Raw genomic sequence first — 22,878 nt, forward strand, 5'->3', positions numbered from 1 at the left:
CTTCATATGACAATGGACCGCAATCAACAGTGTGAATATGACTTGTTTTCCCAATTGAATAAGCTTTGCAGTAATAATCATCACCAGACCACAAGCTACTATTCAATTACCAATGGTATGATTAAGCTATGGCATCATACACTCAATGCAGCCTTGAGATACCATTCTGCTCTCTGGATAGCTGCACTTCTGAAGGTTCTACTTGGCCTTAATAAAGCATAAGGTCGATCTCAACATTTCATCAGCTGAAGTGATTTATGGCAAACCATTGTACCTGCCTGGTGAATTTGTTGACCAAACTGCCACACACCCATCAGATGCTAACCTACCAGATCATTTTGTATGTCTGCACGACTACAGCACTCGCATTCAGCCTCCACCTTCCTCCAGGGATGTTTCCACATCTACCTCCATAGCACAGTAATTGTCAAGACCTGTTTCTGAAACCTTCTCTGATCGACAGAGACATTCTGACTAGCGCATCCATTTTACAACAAGACTTTTGGATGACACTCTGGTTTCCTCCAGGGAGGAGGTAAAATGCAAGGGGGGAGGGGAAGGGCTGGTGTAGCAGCATTGAGAACTAATTGCTATTTCATACAGTGTTTAGAGATTCTGCATTGAATACTGTTACCAGGACTGTAAGGACGACACACTTTTCTTTGGTGGACAACTGAAGATCAGCATAAAAAAGTACGCAAGAGTACAGTTCCAAAAATCTTTATCAGGAGTTTTAATAACTATGATTCGTCATTAGCAGCTCACTGTTTGGGCAAAATAATTATTATGGACATAAACTTCCTGCAATACACTGTGGGAATAGTGTCTGTAACAGTTTGCATACTATTCTGTTAATTCAGTAGAGACAGTAAGTCATGACATCTGCTTAATTACCCTAAACACATGTGCCTTAGAATGTCCATCGTAACTGTTCAAATAGTGTATGCTCTTTATCAAAATGTACTTTCTGATTTTTATTCTGAAAATGGGTTTGTTAAGTTCAGAGAATGTTCTGACATTATGAATATCCTCTTCTCATTACTAAGAGTGCCTATACACAACAGTGTAGAGGCTCTCAACCTAGAAGTTGCAGAAATTTTTGTCGTCATAATTTTGTTCACAAGTGGAAGAGAGGTGCTGGCAGACAATACCTCATCAGCAGACTATCTGCCAATGACATGGGAGAAAGAGAAACCTCTCTGCTGCGTCACATGGATAGATGATTCATGACAATGATGGTGGCCAATCACTAATAAATAACAGGCACAAGAAATGCAATTACAGCAGGATTATTCCTTGAAATATAAGTGCAGAAGTGTTGTCAATATGACGTTCAATATTATATACAGCATTTCCTTTGAAAGGGGATTATTTTTTATTTTTATTTATTTAGTTATTTATTTTTTACAATGAAGATCATATAACTTTATAGAATGTATGTCACTGAACCTTTAAAATTTATCGAGTCCTTTTCCTCTCAGTTCATTTATCATACGGTCATGCTTCCTAAGTACATACATAAAATCTCTAAATAGAAAAGTTGTTCCACAGTTTCACAGCATCTTGAAATAGCAGTTACATTTGGATCTGTTAAAAAATTTTACTGAACTCCACAACTTTTCGGCTGTTGTGTGCATCTCTATCTCCTGACTAAACAGGTCTATTATCAATTACATTTCATCTTAGATGTTTTATTAATGCATGATATTCTCCTTAATTTTTGTACTCAACAAGGGATGTATCCTCACTTCTTTATCACATAGGCCACTGGCTCTTTTGTTCACTTGAAATCTGTACAGCAAAATTCTTCACTCAGATACAATACACCCATTCCTCAAGCTTAATTTACTTTACAATAGAATTATTGTGTAATTCTACATTCAAACTCATGTCACCTTTTAAAAAATTAAAGATTTTGGTCAGTATTTTATGTGAAAGTGGCATCAAGTTTCAATTGCGATTTACTGGAATACAGTAATGGTTTTTTATCGTTACACAGGACTTCAAGTAAACAGTAAGTTCTGATACTGCCATTAAAATAGGCATCTGGCTTCTCATTAAGAAACAATAGCTATGTACATTCATACTTTAGCCAGTTAAACCAGTTGCTTGCAAAATCGTATTGCAGTTTCACATGCAGGAAGTTTGACTGTATACATGTCTAATCTGCTAATCAAATATTAAATCTCTGAGCATCAAAGAGACACCTGCTTCACTTAGTATTAATATTCCAATTCGAAACAACACGCAACACTGTGGTCACAGTGAAGACAAAATTGTTGCTTAATTGCATAATATTAAATAAGATATTCTTCTAATATAATCTTCTTTTATCCTGGAAAGTTGAATCCAAACCACAACCAGCATGGTATAAGCCCTCTAGATAGAACTTAAAAGGGGAGGAGTTTTATATAAAGAAACATTCACATAGCAAGTTTCCAGTGTCTGACAAGGGGGACAATTAAGAATCAATGGATTTCATTTGCCAGTATGTAGTGAGTATTTTTACCACTGAAGCAGAAGTACAGCCACTGTTGTGATAGGGTACACAGTTCAGCGCAATCTGAAGTCAGTGGTAGGCATAGATCATCCGAAATCATACTGAATGCTTTCTCAGCAAATTTTGAACAATTACTACAGGACCCCATTGAAAGTGGAAATGGTTGCAAAATTATACTTGACCTCTTAACAAGTACTGCTGAGCAAATAAGGAGCATCATGATAGATACAGGGATTAGTGACCACAAGATGGTGGTTGTGAGACTGACTACTGTAATATCCAAACCCACCATAAATAAATGCAAAATACATCTACTTTTAAAAAGCTGAAAAAAATTTGAATGACACCTCCCCAAGAGTGTCTCCAATCCTTCCTATCTGATTATGTAAGCAAAGACCAGATGTGGTTTAAATTCAAGGAAATGGTATAGACAGCAATTGGGCGATAAATACTAAGTAAATTAATAAGACATGACATGGATCCCCTATGATACACAAAAGATGTCAGAACATTGTTGCAGAAGCAACAAATAAAAGCATGCCAAATTTAAAAGAATGCAAAGTTCCCATGATTAGCAAAGTTTTCCAAAAGTTCAAAATTATGCTTGAACTTCAATGTGAGTTTCTTTTAATAGTTTCCACAACTCTGTCTCAAAATCTGGCAGAAAACCCAAAGTGATTCTGGTCATATGTAAAGCACACCAGCAGCAGCAAGACGCAATCAATACCTTCACTATGTGATAACCATGATGTTACTGATGACAGTGCCATTAAAGCAGTTTACTAAAAGTGGGTTTTCCAAAATTCTTTTGCAAAAGAAGAGGAAGTAAATATTCCATAATTCGAATCAGGAACTGCCAACATGAGTAACTTAAGAGTACCCATCTTCAGTGTAGCGAAGCAGCTTAAATCACTTAATAAAGGTAAGGCCTCTGGTCCAGATTGCATATCAGTTAGGTTATTTCCAGAGTATGCTGATACAATAGCTCCACACTCAGCAATAACAACTGCTTGCTCCTAGAAAGCCCTGTTCCCGAAGGCTTGAAAGTTGTTCATATCACACCAATACCCAAGAAAGGACATAGCAGTAATCTGGTGAATTACAGATCCAAATCACTAACAATGATTTGCAGTAGAGTTTTGGAACATATATCGAGTTCAAACCTTATGAATTACATAAAAGAAAAAGATTTATTGACAAATGTCAACATGGATTCAGAAAATATTGCTCTTGTGCAACACAACTAGCTCTTTATTCTCACGAAGTAATAAGTGCTACCGACAAGGGATGTCAAATTGATCCCATATTTTTAGATTTCCAGAAGTCTTTTGAAACCGTTCCTCACATGTGACTTCTAATCAAATTACATGCTTATGGATGTCTTCTCATGTGTGCGACTGGGTTAGTGATTTCCTGTCAACAAGGTCACAGTCTGCAGTAACTGTCAGCAAGTATAGAGTAAAACAGGTGCAGTATCTGGCATCGCCCAAGGAAGTGTTATAAACCATCTGCTGTTCCTGCTCTACATACATGATTTAGAAGATAATCTGAGTAACAATCTTAGATTGTTCACAGATGATACCATCATTTACCATTTTGTAAAGTCACCAGAAGATCAAAACCAATTGTAAAATGATTTAGACAAGACATCTGTATGATGTAAAATGTAACAATTGATTAAGTAATGAAAAGGGTGAAGTCCACAGGAGTACTAAAAGAATTTGCTAAATTTCAATTATATGATAAATTACACAAATGTAAAGTCTGGAAACTAAGCTAAATACTTACGGATTACAATTATGAATAACTTAAATTGGACTAATCACACAGGTAATGTAGTGGGGAAAGCAAACCAAAGTCTGTGATTTATTGGCAGAACACTTAAAAATTCAACAGATCTACTAAAGAAGACTGCTTAAACTACGCTTCTCTGACCTCTCCTGCAGTATTCCTGTGTTGTGGGATCTGCATCAAGGTTTGATGGAGGATATCAAAGAAGTTCAAAGAAGGGCAGCTTGTTTTCTATTATCACAAAAAAGGGGAGAGAGAGAGTCATGGATATGATACATGACTTGGGCAGGCAATCATTAAAGTAAAGATGTTTTTCATTGTGGCATGACCTTCTGGTGAAATTTCAATCACAAACTTTCTCCTCAGAGTGTGAAAATATTTTGTTGATGACTACCAACACAGGGAGGAATGATCATCACAATAAAATAAGTGAAATCATAACTCACACAGAAAGACTTAAACGTTCATTTTTCCCAAGTGCTGTTCGAGGGTGGAACATTACAGAAACGCTTGAAGGTGGTTTGATTAACCCTCCGCCAGGCACTTAATTGTGACTTGCAGAGTAATCACAAATGTAGATGAACAGAAACTGTAAGAACTGGATGACAGTGGCTTGATTCTACCATCTTTTTCTACACCAATATTACACAGGAATTTATTAAAATATACTTGTTCATATAAAACAATTGCAGAATTTCTAAAAGCATTAGGCATTAAAAAAAGCCAGTCAGTCATCCCAGCACCCCAACACAAAATAATCCATGCTCAGAGGTAAGCACGGAGTGTATATTTATGACATCTGCTGACCTGTCAAATGTGTAATGTGTGGTACTTAATCTGTTGCATAATACAGATACATTACTACTTCTACCAATGAATTCATACCAGTTTCACATTGTGTTATGCCCTTCTATGACTATATTATCTTCCCTAACATTACAGTATAATACCTTCCCAAATTCAAATTTGTTAATATCTTCTTACAGACCAGTTACGCAACTGGCCAGTTCAGCTCCAAAAAACTACTGTTTGCTTTTGTAATAAACTGCCATTTCATTTTGTTTACATGAATGGTTTGAGGACTTCTCAATGTAACTACCATGTGTCTACAGTATGGTACATTTTTCTTGAAAATCTTGGGAAATTTCCAAATGAACCACGAGTAAATCATTATTCCTGACATGTAGAAGCAGAACAAGCCTCAATGAATGTCATGCAAAACAAGTTTCGAAATTTGCTGACAGATTAAAACACTGGGCCTTGAAATTCACAAGCAATGCTTTTACTAAGTGAGCAATTCAGTTATTCCTCACAACTTGTCGTCACTGTTTTATTTATTTGGATGGTGGGGGGAATACCTACCAATAAGACCATTAAGTGCAACCCCACTTCGCTGTGGCATAGCACATCGGATTGTTCAAACCAAAATACAGCACAGAGTTTTGTTTTTTTACTGGAAAGAATAGAAAGCCAGTTTCATTTTTTCAGCTATGAAAAACTATATGCATTGCTGCACAAACGGATGACAAGACATTTTTTAGTGATGAATCAGAATATCGTAATAAATTTCCATTTAATATTATACAATAATCCTTTCGCTCTTCCTCCCCTTCTCCCTCCCTGTCCATGCAACTTCCTTTTGCCCACTACTCAATCCAGCTAGATCGCTGCTCACCTCAGATGCAATCACAGTTGGACCTTGGTACCCTGAGACAACAGGGGCAGGTGCGTGTTAGTTTTGCTTCTGTGAATGTGCTTTCTGCCTCTGATGAAGCACTTTGTCCGAAATGTGGATATTTCTAGCATTCTTTTTCGCTGTACTCGTCTGCAACTCAACTCCACTTCTACACCAACTGCACCACATTCATTGAGTAATGTTCTATGTGGGGATGACAAACCTGCATGATTGGCCATGGTCGAACTATGGCTAGCCATAGCCTTTACCATCACACTGCTAGACTTGGTGCCCACCACAACACCAGTGGCTTCAATATCCATATACTATTTGGACCCCTTCCCCCTCCCCCAGCATCAGCTCCTCAAAAGTATGCAAATGCAAACTGACCCTATAGCATATCTTCTGTCTTTGCAGTCCTGCTAGTCTAAACTCCCCATTTCAACAACCTAAACTCTATTCTCACTTTTCCTCTCGTTATTCTCCACACCAATTCCAAAACCTTGTAATTACTTCTGCACCACTCTCATTCTATTCTTGTTCCATAAATCTTAGCCCCTCCCAGGCGTTAAGGCACCTGTCCTCTACACCATCACCACATCACTCCTGCCTGCTTGAAGAATCACTTCTATACAGTCAACATAGTCCAGCTACAGATGGGTAGGTGCATTTTTGTATCTGTATGGTAGTGCGTGTAAGAGAGCATTTACTTGAACCAGAAGAAAGAAAAGTAGCTGAAAAGCTAATGAAGTCTCATAATTGTTACGTGTTTACAGTATATACATCAAATATTTATCAGCTATAAATAAGTGATTGCCTTTCCTAAATTACTGTTTTCCTCCTATAATTTCTGTTAATAAAACAACTTTGTGCTTCAGCTTTTACTTCAATGATATAAATTACTTAAAAATTACACACTACAGTTAACTTTTCCCCCTCCCATTTAGTTTTGTTCAGTATTACGCTCTCATACAGTGATTTTAATGTAGGCTCAGCCATACTTAAAGATACAGTTAATTTTAGAATGAGTGTGTGAAACGCTACTTTGGGTTTTAGGAACTGTAATACATAAAAGACAATGTTACATGCTGTTATACATGAAAAAAATTTCTACCAGAGACATAAATATTAAATTTTTATTTCACTCACCTTATAACTGTTGTGACACTAGACAAAGAAGAATTATTGCTGCCTGTGTCCGGTAACGAATCCTGGGAAAAAAAGGAAAGCCTTATTGTATTAAAAATGTAGTATTGTGTATCTTATTAAATAAAACAACAACAAAAACAATCAGTTATTGACAAAATAATCCAATTGGGTAGATAAAAAATCTGCTCACCAAGTGGTGGTAGAAAACATACATAAAAGACAGTTGTAATAGGCAAGCTTTCAGAGACAGTGACTCCTCCTCCAGGCAGAAGGGTTGAGGGGAAAGGAAGAGGGGTGAAGGAAGAGGGCTTGAGAGGTCTAGGAAAAGGGGTAGATTTCGAGAAAGTCGCCCAGAACCACAGGTCAGGGGAGACTTACCGCACACGATGAGGAAGGGAGACTGATTGTTGGGGATTGCATTGGACAACATTTGAAGAGCTGAGAGCGTAAAGGTGGAAGACAGGATAATACACAGAAAGAGATTACTTCTTAATCATGTACAAGTTAATAAAAGTGAAAAACTAAGTGCATTGTCCATAAGGGAGGCGGGAGGGAGACGGTGAAAAATAGAAGGTAAAGACAATGAAAGATGTAGAAACTAAAATGGAGTCAAGCAAAGAATAGTTACTGTGGAGAAATGCTGACTCAGATGAAATTAACGTAAATTAAGGCCAAGTGGGTGGTGAGAACCAAGAACATGTTGTAGTGCTAGTTCCCACCAGCAGAGTTCTGAGAAACTGGTGTCTGTGGGAAGAATTCAGATGGCACGTGTGGTGAAACACGTTCCGAGGTCACAATTGTCATGTTGTAGAGCATGCTCTGCAACAAGATATTGTGAGTTGCCAGTATAAACTCTCTGCCTACGCCCATTTATTGTAACTGATAATTTGGTGATAGTCACGCTGATGTAGAAGGCCAAACAGTGTTTATATAGCAGCTGGTGTAAGACATGTGTCATTTCGCAGGTGGCTCTCACTTTGATAGTTTGTGTTTCGCCAGTTACAGGGCTGCTATACGTGGTGGTACGAGGGTGTATAGGACAAGTCTTGCGACAGGGATGCTCACAGGAGTAGGAGCCATAGGGTAGGGAGATGGGTGCAGAAGGAGCATAGGGTCTGGCAAGAATATTTTGGAGATTGGGAGGGCGACAGAAAACTACTCAAGGTGTGGTGGGCAAAATTTCAGACAGAATGGATCTCATTTCAGGGCATGATTTTAGGAAGTCATGATCCTGTTGATGTAGCTGGTTAACACATTCTATACCAGGATAATACTGAATCACTAGTGGTCTGCTGCAAAGTTGTTTTTTGAAGGGATCAGCAGTATCAGGATTTGATGTGATGGGCCGGGAAATCCGCCTTTTAACGAGGCTGGTTGGGTAATTACGTGCAGTAAAGGCTGAGGTAGAGAATGGTGGCATTTTGCTGTTAAAGAGCCTTCATCCAAACAAATACAATTGCCTCAGATGCCAAGACTGTAAGGGAGGGAATGTTCAACATGGAAAGAATGGGAACTGTCAAAATGTAAGTACAATTGTATATTGGTAGGTTTAATGTGGACAAAAGTGTGTAGAAGGCCTTCAGTGAGGACGAGATCAATATGAAGGAAAGTGGCACGGGATTCGGAATAGTGCCATGTGAAATTTAATTGGGAGAAGATATTCAGAGATTACAGGAATTTTAGCACACCAGCCTCACCATGAGTCCATGTGGTAAAGATGTCATCAATGTAGCTAAACCAAGCCAGGGGCTGCCCTGAAATGAGATCCATTCTGTCTGAAATTTTGCCCACCATATCTAGAGTAGTTTTCCATTCCCCTCCCAATCTCCACAATATTCTTGTCAGACCCAAATGCTCCTCCTGCACCTATCTCCCTACCCTATGGCTCCTACCCCTGTGACCATCCCCACTGCAAGACTTGCCCTATGCACCCTCCTACCACCACCTATAGCAGCCCTGTAACTGGCAAACAAACTATCAAAGGGAGAGCCACCTGTGAAACGACACACGTCTTATACCATCTGTTATGTAAACACGGGTAGGCCTTCTACATTGGCATGACCACCACCAAATTATCAATTAGTGTGAATGGGCACAGGCAGAGGGTGAATGCTGGCAACTCACAATATCCTGTTGCAGAGCATGCTCGACAACATGACTATCATGACCTCGGCGCCTGTTTCACCACACGTGCCATCTGGGTTCTTCCCCCAGACATCAGTTTCTCAAAACTCCGCAGGTGGGAACTAGCAGTACAACATGTCCTTGGTTCTCGCCACCCACTTGGCCTTAATTTACGTTACTTTCTTCCAGTATTTCCTCACAGTAACTACTCTTTGCTTCACTCCATTTTACTTTCCCACATCTTTCGTTGTCTTAGCATCCATTTTTCGCCACCCCCTTCTCATCTCTGTTACATAAAATGTGCTTAGCTCTTCACTCTTTATTAACTCATGCATGATGTTTAAGCAGTAATCTCTGCCTGCGTATTACCCTGTCTTCTATCTTTAAGCCCTCAGGTTTTCAAATCTCATCCAATGCAGTTCCCAACGATTAGTTTCTCCTTCTCGTCCCATACAGTAAGTCTTCCCTGACCCACCATTCTGGCTGACTTTCCCGAAACCTACCCCTTTTCCTTCACCCCTTTTCCTTCCCCTTCAACCCTTCCACCTGAAGAAGGAGCTAGCGTCTTGCCAATTACAACCATCTTTTATGTGTGTGTTCTGCCATAACTTGGCGAGTAGAGTCTTTATCTATCCAATACAATGGAAATCTGAGGTATACTATGGAAAACAGTTGAGAAGGAAGAGGCCCATCTACTTGCCGAGCACCAAAATGAAAATGAGCGGGCAGTTTCTGACAGCTCAGCTCTAAATATCCCAGTTCTGGTAAATAGTAAACTATGGTATCCTCTTCTGACATTTCTAGCATTAAAAAATATATGGTAGAAAATGAGAATGACACAAAACATAGAACGTGTGGTGTCACCGCCAGACACCACACTTGCTAGGTGGTAGCTTTAAATCGGCCGCGGTCCATTAGTACGTGTCGGACCCGCGTGTCGCCACTGTCAGGGATCGCAGACCGAGCGCCACCACATGGCAGGTCTCGAGATACGGGATAGCACTCGCCCCAGTTGTACGGACGACTTTGCTAGTGACTACATGGACGAAGCATTGCTCATTAGCCGAGCCAATAGTTAGAAGAGCCTTCAGCTAAGTCAATGGCTACGACCTAGCAAGGCACCATTAGTAACATTTCATGTATCTATGGAGTCTCACTTGTATCGCCACAATCTCCAGATGTACCACAAGGATGGATTAAAGTTAAGTATTCCAGCAGCTAAGTACTTTTCTTTATAGCATTCATTACGTATCCTGTTTCAGACCTCACGCCATCCTGCTTTAGCTTAGCGCGTGCCTTTCGGCTTCCTCTCATTGTGTCTAGGCTGTCTTGTCTAGACGCAACATTTTTGGCGACGAGTCAACGGAAAGGGTCTTGTTCTTCCTTATTGCTTACATTTACTTGTGTCATGGCTTCGCCAAATGTACTGTCCGAATTTTATCGCTTGCAGAATCAGCAGACGCAGGCGTTATTGGATGCCCTTGGACAGCTCGTCCAGGGTCAACGTGCACTGCAAAACGATGCGGCCACAGCCGCTTCACCGCTACCGCAACCACAACATGCAGTTGCACCCCCATTCCGTAATTTTCAACCCGATGTGGAAACACGGACGGAGTGGTCACGCCAGTTTGGATTTCATCTCGCCGCCTACAGAATTCAAGGTAACGAGTGGCAGCCTCATTTATTGGCGTGTGTAGGGGTGCAAACGTACCGTGTGATAGTGAAATTATTTCCCCGACGCGACGTAGCAACTCTGTCCTACGAAGAAATTTTGTCGGCGTTAGATGCCTATTTCAAGGAAACAGTTAATGTAGTTGCAAAAAGGTATACTTTCTTTCGTATAAAACCTACGGCCGGTCAAACTAATAGGGAGTGGGTTGCAACATTGCAAGGCCTTACTAGGGATTGTGCTTTTGAGTGTGAATGTGGACTCCCTTATTCAGATACTATGGTACGTGATGCAATTGCACAGAACTTTTCTGATGTTCTCATACGGGAACACATTTTGAAACTCGTCAATCCCTCCCTTCAACAAGTGATAGACATATTGGATAAACAAGACACGCTTGACTTTGCTCAGGAGTCATTTGCAACTTCGCCAGCCGTGTGTAACATTAACCGGCCCACCGGGCGCGCTGCATGGCCCGGTAAACTGCCCTCGCGCACGTCCACGCAGCTGCCGCCACGCTCTAAACCAGGTGTGCCGCGCCAGCATACAAATGCAGTGAAATCATGCCCGCGGTGTGCAACTAGACATTCGCGTGACAATTGCCCGTCACGCCAAGCTATTTGCTTTTTATGTAATAAGAAAGGACATGTTCGAAGTGTTTGCCAGAAAAAGCTCGAATCAGACACTCACAACCATTTCAGGCCCTTTGCTTCGCGCCGGAATCGAACCAAGAATACTCAGGCTCGTGGACCTTCGCCCGTGGACATTCATGTAGTTAATTCCACTCCGCCCAGTGCCACTTTCTCTAACAGTGACTGTGTTCGTCCCACACAAAGTGTGCGTCGACGTTCCCACACAAAGTGTGCGTCGACGTCGCTGGAAATTACGTCAACATGGGGTCCTCCCCACAGCGGGCGGAAGCCTTATAACACGACCGTTCGCCGATTTGCGGGGGAGGAATGTGGTGTCACCGCCAGACACCACACTTGCTAGGTGGTAGCTTTAAATCGGCCGCGGTCCATTAGTACATGTCGGACCCGCGTGTCGCCACTGTCAGGGATCGCAGACCGAGCGCCACCACAAGGCAGGTCTCGAGATACGGGATAGCACTCGCCCCAGTAGTACGGGTGACTTTGCTAGCGACTACATGGACGAAGCATTGCTCATTAGCCGAGCCAATAGTTAGAATAGCCTTCAGCTAAGTCAATGGCTACGACCTAGCAAGGCGCCATTAGTAACATTTCATGTATCTATGGAGTCTCACTTGTATCGCCACAATCTCCAGATGTACCACAAGGATGGATTAAAGTTAAGTATTCCAGCAGCTACATACTTTTCTTTATAGCATTCATTACGTATCCTGTTTCAGACCTCACGCCATCCTGCTTTAGCTTAGCGCGTGCCTTTCGGCTTCCTCTCATTGTGTCTAGGCTGTCTTGTCTAGACACAACAGAATGCTCCAAACTACTGCATTTGTACTCCACCCATCAAGAAGGTACTGTGAAAGACAAAATTCAGATGTTATGCTAGTTTCATCAACATTCATGCCTTTGTCACCATTGATTAGGTCCTACCCATTTAGTTCATTTATGGCATTATCAATGAGACCTATGGTATCCATCATGCAAGTTTGATAACTAATGGTTAAAACAGCTACTACAACCAATAAAGTTTATTGACAGCTTCAAGTGGAAATGATACTCTCCACTAATAACAAAACTGTAAAACCATCTGTATCTGCCTAAACACGCTAATCTCCAAAACTATTAGACAAATTTTCATTGGGTTTTCATGGGTAACTGAGCACAGCATCAAGCAACATGTAGGCTCTATTACAACAAAATTGGATCACAGAAAAAACATATCGTAATTTAAATTCTTAGGAGCCTGCTCAGCTTAGAATTCCTCATGTTTACCTTAGTGACAGCACAGTGGACCAAAGAATGAATAGATGGCACTGCTAGTTTTGTAGTATACCAAAGGGGCGACTGGTGGCACTGTTTTTTTTTTTTTTTTTTTTTTTTTTTTTTTTTTTTTTTTTTTTTTTTACCTCAGTGACAGAATTATGTGTCACGATCTTTTCTTTACAACTACAACTTAACATAGAAGTTACTTGATAGGATATACAGATTTAAAACAAACACTAACAAAGAGATAGAGGGGCTGGCCAGTACTTACCTCAGCTCAGTACAGTCGATAGATAACACAAAACAGAACAGAAAATTTACATTCCTAGCTTTCGGAACTTTGTTCCTTCATCAGGGAGGAGAGAGGGGAAAAAAGAGGAAGAAGGGAAAGTGGATTTAGTTACTCACAACCCAGGTTATGAAGCAACAGGGAAAAGTAAACAGGGAGGGTACCTGGGTTGTGAGTAACTAAATCCACTTTCCCTTCTTCCCCTTTTTTCCCCTCTCTCCTCCCTGATGAAGGAACAAAGTTCCAAAAGCTAGGAATGTAAATTTTCTGTTCTGTTTTGTGTTATCTATCGGCTGTACTGAGCTGACGTAAGTACTGGCCAGCCCCTCTGTCTCTTTGTTAGTATTTGTTTCACATCTTTATATGAGATTTTCCATTAATCATTTAGATATACAGATTTACTGAATTCACTTTGTGTATTAAAAACTTAACAAAATCGCATTGGTCCTTTCGATAGGTTTCATTTATATTTGACTTCTTACGTAGGAAAAACGAATTTACTGGCAAAGTGGTCCTACAAGGGTCCAATTTTTACCGACCGAGGTATGGAAACCTAAAAAGCGATGGAATGCAAAGGCCTTTCTTTCATTTCTGTTGTGAAGCACATGCGTATAGGTAGCATTACAACTAAATTTAAAAACACTAAAAAGCCTAGTGCAAGACAGAAAGCACATGAAATGCTACTTAAAGAGTTTTCTCATTATGCCTTTTCTCCAGCTTGTTGCCACCTTTTCCTTTAATTTTCTCCTGTTTCAGATTATCAACATATCCAATCATCTATGCAACAACATATTTTTTTCACCAGCTCGTACAATCCTTTACAACCTTACTTTCATTTTCACCTTTTTGAGTTGTTCTTTATGCACAAGTTTACTATCTTTCTTACATAAATAAATGAATCTCCTGTGGCTATAAGCCTATTGCAAGTCTCTATCTTTCTATATCTACATCTACAAGACTACTCTCTGCAGTTCACACATAAGTGCATGGCATATGGCTCATAGAACCATTTTTGGACTCTTTTGTCCATTCCACTCTTTAACAGCTTGTAGGAGAAATGAAGACTTAAATCTTTCCATGTGAGCTCTAATTAAGCAGCTTGTGAATCAGTGTCACTGCTTATTTATTATGGAGCTTCTAATCTTGCCTCATGCAGTTCAGTGCACCTTTTTTCATAATTAACTGCAACCTGAGGACTACTTAGATATTGATTTTTATTTCTTGCTTCCCACAAGTCTCTTACTACTCACACTTAAATATTTATTTCATAATACTACGTTGTCATATAATTCTTCCCTTTTGACCCTTTGACCCAAGAATATAATTTTCCTTCCTTTGCTAATTACAGAACTTCTTATTATGACACAAAAGAAACAAGGCTATTCACACTCTCAGTATTCTTGTGCACTACCAGAAGGCAAAAACTGTGAAGCCCCAGTATATCCTAACAGGGGAAGTGCATAAATTGTCTGAACAGTGGAAGGAACAAATACAGACAAATGGTAATTCAAATGGGCACTACTTTGAAGGTGATCACTCCTAACTGAACATCTCTGGTACGTACACAAATCAGTATCACAAGCTTCATTTCTTTCATGACAGATTTTATATAGAACCTTTCTTAGTAAATTGCATATACACTGCATACACACACTATTTTCTGCAACAAGTAATTCCTTTCTTTTATATCAAGATACAGCACATGCCTCCTCCTTTTGTCCATACCCCTGCCCCATCCAACCAAAACAACAAAATGCCAGTTACAATTCATTACTGACAATGTTTTATGCTTACACCTGACCCGATCCAGCTAAAATTGTTCTTAACATAGCAAAAAAGGCATTATTCTTAGATATCACACATTCATTAAAGTTAATTTTCAGTAGATATCTGAAGTTTTACGTTTTACAACAGCATAAGTGACAAACTAAAAGTTTGTGAAGATAGTCTTTAGCCAAAGGCCTGCAGTGCTGACTGACGCCAAAACACAAGTTTTCCTTTCACTATCTCAAAAGATCATAAGGTGGCATCATGACTAATTACAATTTATATAGTATGTTTATATTTGATTGCAGATGATCCACACAGCTCAAAATCTATTGTTATACTAACTACAAAATAAAATTTGTTTTGATGTGGACTTGTTTATAACTATACTATGTGATCAAAATTTCCAGACACCTGGCTGAAAATGACTTACAAGTTCGAGGCACCCTCCATCAGTAATGCTGGAATTCAATATGGTGTTGGCCCACCCTTAGCCTTGATGACAGCTTCCACTCTCGCAGGCATACATTCAATCAGGTGCTGGAAGGTTTCTTGGGGAATGGCAGCCCATTCTTCATGGATTGCTGCACTGAGGAGAGGTATCGATGTTGGTCGGTGAGGCCTGGCAGGAAGTCGGTGTTCCAAAACATCTCAAAGGTGTTCTATAGGATTCAGTGCAACAACTCCGCCACAGGCCATGCATTATGAACAGGTGCTCGATCATGTTGAAAGATGCAATCGCCATCCCCAAATTTCTCTTCAATAGTGGGAAGCAAGAAGGTGCTTAAAACATCGATGTAGGCCTGTGCTGTGATAGTACTATGCAAACAGCAAGGGGTGCAAGTCCCCTCCATGAAAAACATGACCCCACCATAACACCACCGCCTCAGAATTTTACTGTTGGCACTGCACACGTTGGCAGATGACGTTCACCAGGCATTCACCATACCCACAATCTGCCATTGGATCGCCACATTGCGTATCATGATTCGTCACTCCACACAATGTTTTTCCACTGTTCAATCATCCAATGTTTATGCTCCTTAAACCAAGGAATGTGCTGTTTGGTATTTACCGGCATGATGTGTGGTTTATGAGCAGCCGGTCGACCAAGAAATCCAAGTTTTTTCACCTCCCACCAAACTGTCATAGTACTTGCATGAATCCTGATGCAGTTTGGAATATCTGTGTGATGGTCTGGATAGATGTCTGCCTATTACACATTATGACCCTCTTCAACTGTCGGTGGTCTCTGTCAGTCAACAGACAAGGTCAGCCTGTATGATTTTGTGCTGCACGTGTCCCTTCATGTTTCCACTTCACCATCACATCGGAAACAGTGGACCTAAGGATGTTTAGGAATGTGGAAATCTCACGTACAGACGTATGACACAAGTGCCACCCAATCACCTGACCATGTTCGAAGTCCACAAATTCCACAGAGAGCCCCATTCTGCTCTCTCACAATGTCTAATGACTACTGAGGTCACTGATTCAGAGAACCTGACAGTAGGTGGCAGCACAATGCACCTAATATGAAAAACGTACAGTTTTAGGGGTGTCTGGATACTTTTGATCACATAGTGTACTTTTTACTCATAATTTTTGCATTTATACACTAAGTAGTCAGTAATTTCAAAAACATAATGAGACAACACAACCACACAATCTTTTAAGAAGGGGCAGGGGATGCTTACACTTTTTGGTGATTGACAGGGAAACTGTACCAATTACTCAATGTCAGCACTTCAGCTCTTGGAAAATATTAAATCTCCAGCTGGCATGAATTTTCCTGTATGCCCTTCTGTTCCCTATCATGTTACATTTGTGATAGAAACAAAATGAGTTTGCGAAACTATTGAAAAATTCATAATCAATTAGTTCGTAAGTTGCACGAATTTAATCAAACCATACAAAAATCTCACTGAACATTTCTAACCAGCAGAAAGCTGGAGAGGAAATAATAATTTCCAATGTAAGGGCTTAAAATATTATGCTCCTCCAAAAAAGTCTAATGTACATTAAGCACGTATGTAACTGGTACTTGGTGAGGTTTTATCCAATATTTTCTACCCAGATTGTTGACATAAAGAGTCAAATTTACTCAAGACATGCTAGTGGAATAATACATAAAACTCACTAAGCATCTAACGATAACATGAAAGATATATAAGCACCCAAACCACTACTGCTGGAGACTGTAGAAGTTTGGCACTGTAGAAGCATTCTCCATTTTGGTAGACAATAATTCCACAACCAATTGTAAAACTGGTGATATTAAATAATCTGGCTGAACAAAAACTACATATGTAGATCTTACTTGTGGGTTAGTTATGGTTCTCATTTGCAGATGCTGGGCACTACTCTCCATAGAGTATTAAAATGAGATGAGTCTTTAATCTATGGCTGGTTCTTACTTTCCACAGGTATTTTTTTTTTTTTTTTTTAATTTAAAAAAGAAATTGGCATTTCTGTGGAGGGCTGAACACGTAAGATTATGCTCAATATATTGCTTCTGTTATGCTATGTACTGTAAATATAAACCACAAATAATTATCATTTGTAGTTAAATTAACTGATCAAATTCAGAAAGAGTAAAGTACCTGGGAGCGTTCTTTATCCGAAGCAGGCGACTGTGGTACAGCTGTGACAATCGCTGGCACTTGTATTTCTTCACATGACTTTGATTTTGCAGCTATTATTTTCTGAAGTAAGATTTGAGCTTGAGATGGGTTAGGAGTTTGTAGAACAAGCTGATGTTGGGGTAATTGCAACTGCAGCCTTAGGGGCTGCTGGTAAATCTGCTGCTGAACTTGTCGATGGGCCTGCTGCTGAACAGTTGACTGCTGTTCTTGTAAATTATGCTGAGGTTGAGTCGTCAGCTGAAGTTGGACCTGTAGCTGAGGCTGAATCTGTTGGTGGGGATTACATGCAGGCTGAGGCTGGGATGGCTGCTGCGACTGGCCCTGAGAACTCGACGGTACCTGTGTGCAGTGTAGCAGTTGCTGCGATTGCGTGAGCAATTCGGTGTGTGCCACCTGCTGAATTTGTTGAGTTTGCTCTAGATGCTGTGGTTGTGACACATTCTGCTGCTGTATTTGTGGCACCAGTAGTTGCTGATGTGGCAAAGGCACCTGCTGAGACTGCGTCACAGATAGCTGCTGATGCTGCGATACTGACAGTTGTTGTGGTGGTGAAGCAGACAAGTGCCGAACCTGTGACACTGGCAGTTGCTGAGGTTGTGAAAGAGGTAACTGTTGAACTTGTGATGCTGGTTGCTGCTGAACTTGTGACAGAGGAGCTGATTGGGACTGAGATATGGGGATCTGTTGGGTCTGTAACACTGCCACTTGCTGAGATTGTGTCCCAGATACTTGTTGGGATTGTGACACAGGCAGTAATACCTGCTGAGGCTGTGATACAGGTAGCAGTATCTGTTGTGGTTGAGAGACAGGCAGCTGCTGAGACTGAGACACAGGGAGCTGCTGGGGAGGTACCTGGGACATCTGCGGAGACTGAGGCTGGCGCAGCTGCAGTTGTGGGGACTGCGACTGTCGCAGTTGGGGAGACTGAGACTGACGCATCTGTGGGGACGGCGACTGAGGAAGTTGCACTGTTTGTGAATGAGGCAATGGCTGAAGTGGGGGTAGTTGCTGAGGTGGGTGCAACTGATGAGAGGCAGGCAGCTGCTGAGGTTGTGGGAGCTGTTGCAGTGGTGGGGTCTTTAACTTGTCCCGTGATGGAGCATGGACCACCTGCTGAGGCTGAGGTAATGACTGTGTCTGAAGATCAGGAGACTGTTGAGGCAGTTGGGGCTGGGATCCTTGCTGCACAGATGACATTTCTTGAGCTGCCTGAGGTATCTGTGAAGTCTGCATCTTTACATGAGTGGCTCGAGACTGTGCATGGTTTTGAGGATGCTGCTGCTGCTGCTGCTGCTGTGGTGGTTGTTGCGTTGGAAGGTTCAAGTTCAGAAAATTGAAGTTCATTCCTTGGAGGCCAGCCTGTGAATAACGAAACAACACTGCAATGTTGATTTTCTTCACACACACACACACACACACACACACACACACACACACAAAGAGAGTGAGAGTGAGAGTGAGTGAGAGAGAGAGAGAGAGAGAGAGAGAGAGAGAGAGAGAGAGAGAGAGAGAGAACATTTGAGCAGTCTAGCAGTGTGCTAGACAGAACTTTGATAGTTGACTACACACTAACAATAAAGTAAACAAAGTAAACATGAAAATAAAACTTTCCTGAGCAACGGGTTATGACAATCTATAACTGTTTTCTTCCCTCTATTTTTGAAGGTGTACTGGTGGTATTTACACTTTCATTCACAATCTGCATGAAAAATGTAGCTGTGACAATCATAACATGAAAGTGAGCAATTAAAAATGCTCTAAATGACTAGAATGCATCAACATGACAAGAGTGTGTCAACCTATGTGACACATCACAATACAGAACTATATTGAAAGTTATACAATTACTGACACCACCAAAAACAGAAGTAATTAATGAGATGACAGAGGAACTGGACCACTTACTTTCCAAATCTTACATGACATACGATACAAAAGTCACAGTAAGAAAAATTACACATGTTAAAGTTATGATAAACTGAGAATTTTTATACATGAAAAGTAACAACTGAACAAATGTCTTCAAAGTCACACAGTCAACAGCTGCCTCAAGTCTTTGACTAAATTTTTGATGAAAACATGTTTGAGCAATAGCAAATATTCACAGAGTAATCAGATTTAAGTTCATGTTAATTAATATAAAGTTCCAAACTTTAGGGACTACTGAATGCTTAAATTAGAAAGAAAGAGCATTAACTCAAAAGCTAATAAAATTTTCTGTGCTGTTACTTTTGATTATGAACTACATGTCAATCCTCAACATAAGATAGTACCACTCTATGATGTGGTCACCAATTGTAGACCACTGCTTTTTTTCCCCAGAAAAACTGAAAGATAATGTATTTAGGATGTTTCACGTTGATGGAAGAGATGGAGATGGAGGTATAAACATTTGTATGTGAACCTGTTTTCTGTGTGAAAAAGACAACAAAAGCTTTGGAGAAGAATACAGAAGTCAAACAAATGATTCTCTAGGTCTGAATATTTTTTCCCTGGAACTTTCTCCCCAAGAGAACTCAATAGTGCCAAAAGATCACCTAAAAATCAGCATCAGATTTAGGCAAACTGGTCTCGTTCACAATATGCTGTTGCTCCCATGACATCTGCTCTTTAAAATCAATACCCATTCTAATACTATAATGAATCTTGCATTCAGCAGTCAATCTGTTAATTCAACACAGTTCCACGTGACCTTTCACTTCTTTTTCGTTACAGCCTATTGACGATTTTACGTATTCATACTGATTTTCTGACCTTTCTGCTGTCTTGGAAAACATCTGATCCTGTCCCCTTTCTTTTTTGATCAAATGTTTGAGTCAACTGAAACCAAGACTCCCTATAAATTGTACAATGGGTTTTTGTCCAAACGATAAGTGTAAATTGACACAGGCTATCAAACTGATATAAACTTCTAGCTGAAGTGTCACAGCAAAGTTCATCTCTTGAAGGTCTAGCGATTTTGTTCATATGTCACACTGGTGTGATACTTGACTGTCATAAACATTTCATTAAAGTCAGGTGCTAAATTAAGGACAGAACAGAAGGCACTAGGAGGGCAAACGAGGTGTCAAGGAGTTTATCTCGTCAAGGTCTTGCTTTTCCAAGCATAAAAAGTTGCAATGGTGTTATATTTAACTATCAAAATAGTCTCCTCCAAATTCTGTATCAAATTCAGGACATTTTGAGAACAGAAGATGCTAGGAGAGCAAATGATATGTCAAAAAGATCATGCTTTCTGAACAAAATTTGAAAATAAAAAAGAATTGAAAAAAAAGGTCAAATGTTTTGGGAACTGATTTGTCCAAAAGAAAGAAATAAAACAGATTAGACAAAGATTTGATCCACCTCATTTGCTGTGCTTGATTTCAAGCATCTTGAAAGTCATGTCAAATGTTTCTTTATTTTATTTCCTACTTTAGACAAAAGATTTGAATTCTTTAAAAAATTATTTATTCAGTGATCAGTCCTCGGACTGCTTTCATGTGGTCCACCATGAATTTCTCTTGTGCCAAACTCGAGAAATCAGAGTAGCAATTGCACCCCACTTCCTCTATCATTTGTAGGATATATTCCAATCTCCATCTTCCCTCTAATGAAAGGATTCAATAATATAATTCACAGGATACATTGAATGGAGTGAACAGTTTAATGAGTACAAAATATGGATTGACAGTAAATCGAAGAAAGATGAAAGTAATTAGAAGTAGCAAAAATGAGAACAGCGAGAAACTTGTCAGAATTGGTGATAAGGAAGTAGGTGAAGTCAAGGAATTCTGATACCTAGGCAGCAAAATAACCCATGATGGAAGTTATTCTTTGATGACTCAAGAACTTCCATGACTAAGTAACCTACTAAAAAGTTCATATATCTTAAGTATAGTTAGTGAAAAAGTTTGACAATATTTCTAGGCTTTCAATGATAAAGTAAAACAAATTTTTGGAAGACAACTTAATTTTACGTAATAGTTTAATTTTTACTGACATTATGACTGATGTTGAATACTGATAATTTCTGTTCATCTGCTTGAGTGAATGAAGGAATAACTACGGCACAGATGTGACACGTGGATCTTTGTAACTGTGAGTAACTGAATATATATGAGCAAGGAACTCTAGGTGTGTGTTGCCTGTGTGTGTATGAGATACATATTGGGGAATTGTGGATTACACAGAAGCCAATTTATGACACTTTTAAATCATAAAACATATTTCGGTAGTTTAGATATTTAAAGAGGGGACTTTTTTGCTTTTACTGTTTCTTCTGTAACACATTATTTGTTAATTTTATCAAAGATAGTTTTGGAATGGAATTGGTTCAATGTGGCAAAATACTAGGTTTTGTATCTCAAAACCCAAAGCTGATTGACTACCTTTGTATTCAGACAATCAGGAGCAAGATACTAAGTGTGTACTGGGACTTGGGACTCGGAATGAGGTTTGGCACACGAGTCTAAGTGAGTCAGCAGTTAGCTATGCTGAATTTTCTTAAAATTTTAGTAATTATGAGCAATAATGAAGTTTCAGGTTTTGTAAAATATTAGAATGGCTATGATTCCAGAAATTCAAGCCTTTTTTTCTGTTTAAGCTATGACTATTTTGAATTATTAAAATTCTGCATGGCATGCTGTGTAATCTTAAATGGGTCCAGTATGGACAACTACAGGGCATTGTACTAGTATTCAAACCATTAATTCCATTTGTATTTTTTATATCAGATCAGGGTGAAGACCTTAAATTGGCTACTAAAAAGTGACTGGGCCGTAAGTGTGAATGGGTGAGTACAGACTGTGTTTGGTTTCATGATTTATGTTGAGAAATACAAACCAGTAAGTCTTGATGGTGTAAATTTGTATTTAAAGGTGACAATATATCGGAGTTTATGTATATTTAAACATACATCATGCCAGGTCAGGCATGATCTGCAGAAGAAATTCAGCAAAGATTGGTGAACAATTTTTTGGCAAGACAACTGCACTGCCACATTGTCATTCTGTCCCTACTTTTTGTCAGTGATCTCCGTATGCTCCTTTTTTTTTTCTCTCTTGGTTTTAGGGAGCAAAACTGCTATGGTCATTAGCGCCCGGTCCGTGACTTAGGAAACAGTAAAAAACCGAAATTGAAAACCAGCAGCAATGGGAACGAAAGTCATAAAATTGGAGAAACGAAAAGCAGAAGGAAGACTTAAAAATCCACTACAGAAAGGGGTTGGTTGTCCCCAAAAAAAGCTTCAAATGACTGACGTCATTTCAGTGGCACTAATAAACTTAAGAACGCGGTCGGCTGAGCACGTGTCATCTGCTAAAATCGACGATATATCAGGCGATAGCTGTAGACGGGAGCGTAACGGATTAAAATAGGGGCA

At 39.8% G+C, this 22,878-nt stretch overlaps 1 protein-coding gene across 5 annotated transcripts in view; it reads right to left on the reverse strand.

Moving 5' to 3' along the window:
- Positions 1-22,878, reverse strand: part of LOC124625799 (histone-lysine N-methyltransferase 2D-like) — a 319,652-nt gene that overhangs the window by 168,722 nt on the left and 128,052 nt on the right. For all 5 annotated transcript variants that reach the window (XM_047149255.1, XM_047149258.1, XM_047149257.1 and 2 more), the window contains exons 6-7: positions 17,475-18,875; positions 7,116-7,177 (exon numbers count right to left, since the gene is read on the reverse strand). In XM_047149255.1, coding sequence (XP_047005211.1) covers positions 7,116-7,177; positions 17,475-18,875 — 1,463 coding nt within the window. The remainder of the gene's footprint in view (positions 1-7,115; positions 7,178-17,474; positions 18,876-22,878) is intronic.

The sequence above is a fragment of the Schistocerca americana genome, chromosome 8 (genome assembly GCF_021461395.2).
Source record: "Schistocerca americana isolate TAMUIC-IGC-003095 chromosome 8, iqSchAmer2.1, whole genome shotgun sequence".
Classification (NCBI taxonomy): domain Eukaryota; kingdom Metazoa; phylum Arthropoda; class Insecta; order Orthoptera; family Acrididae; genus Schistocerca; species Schistocerca americana.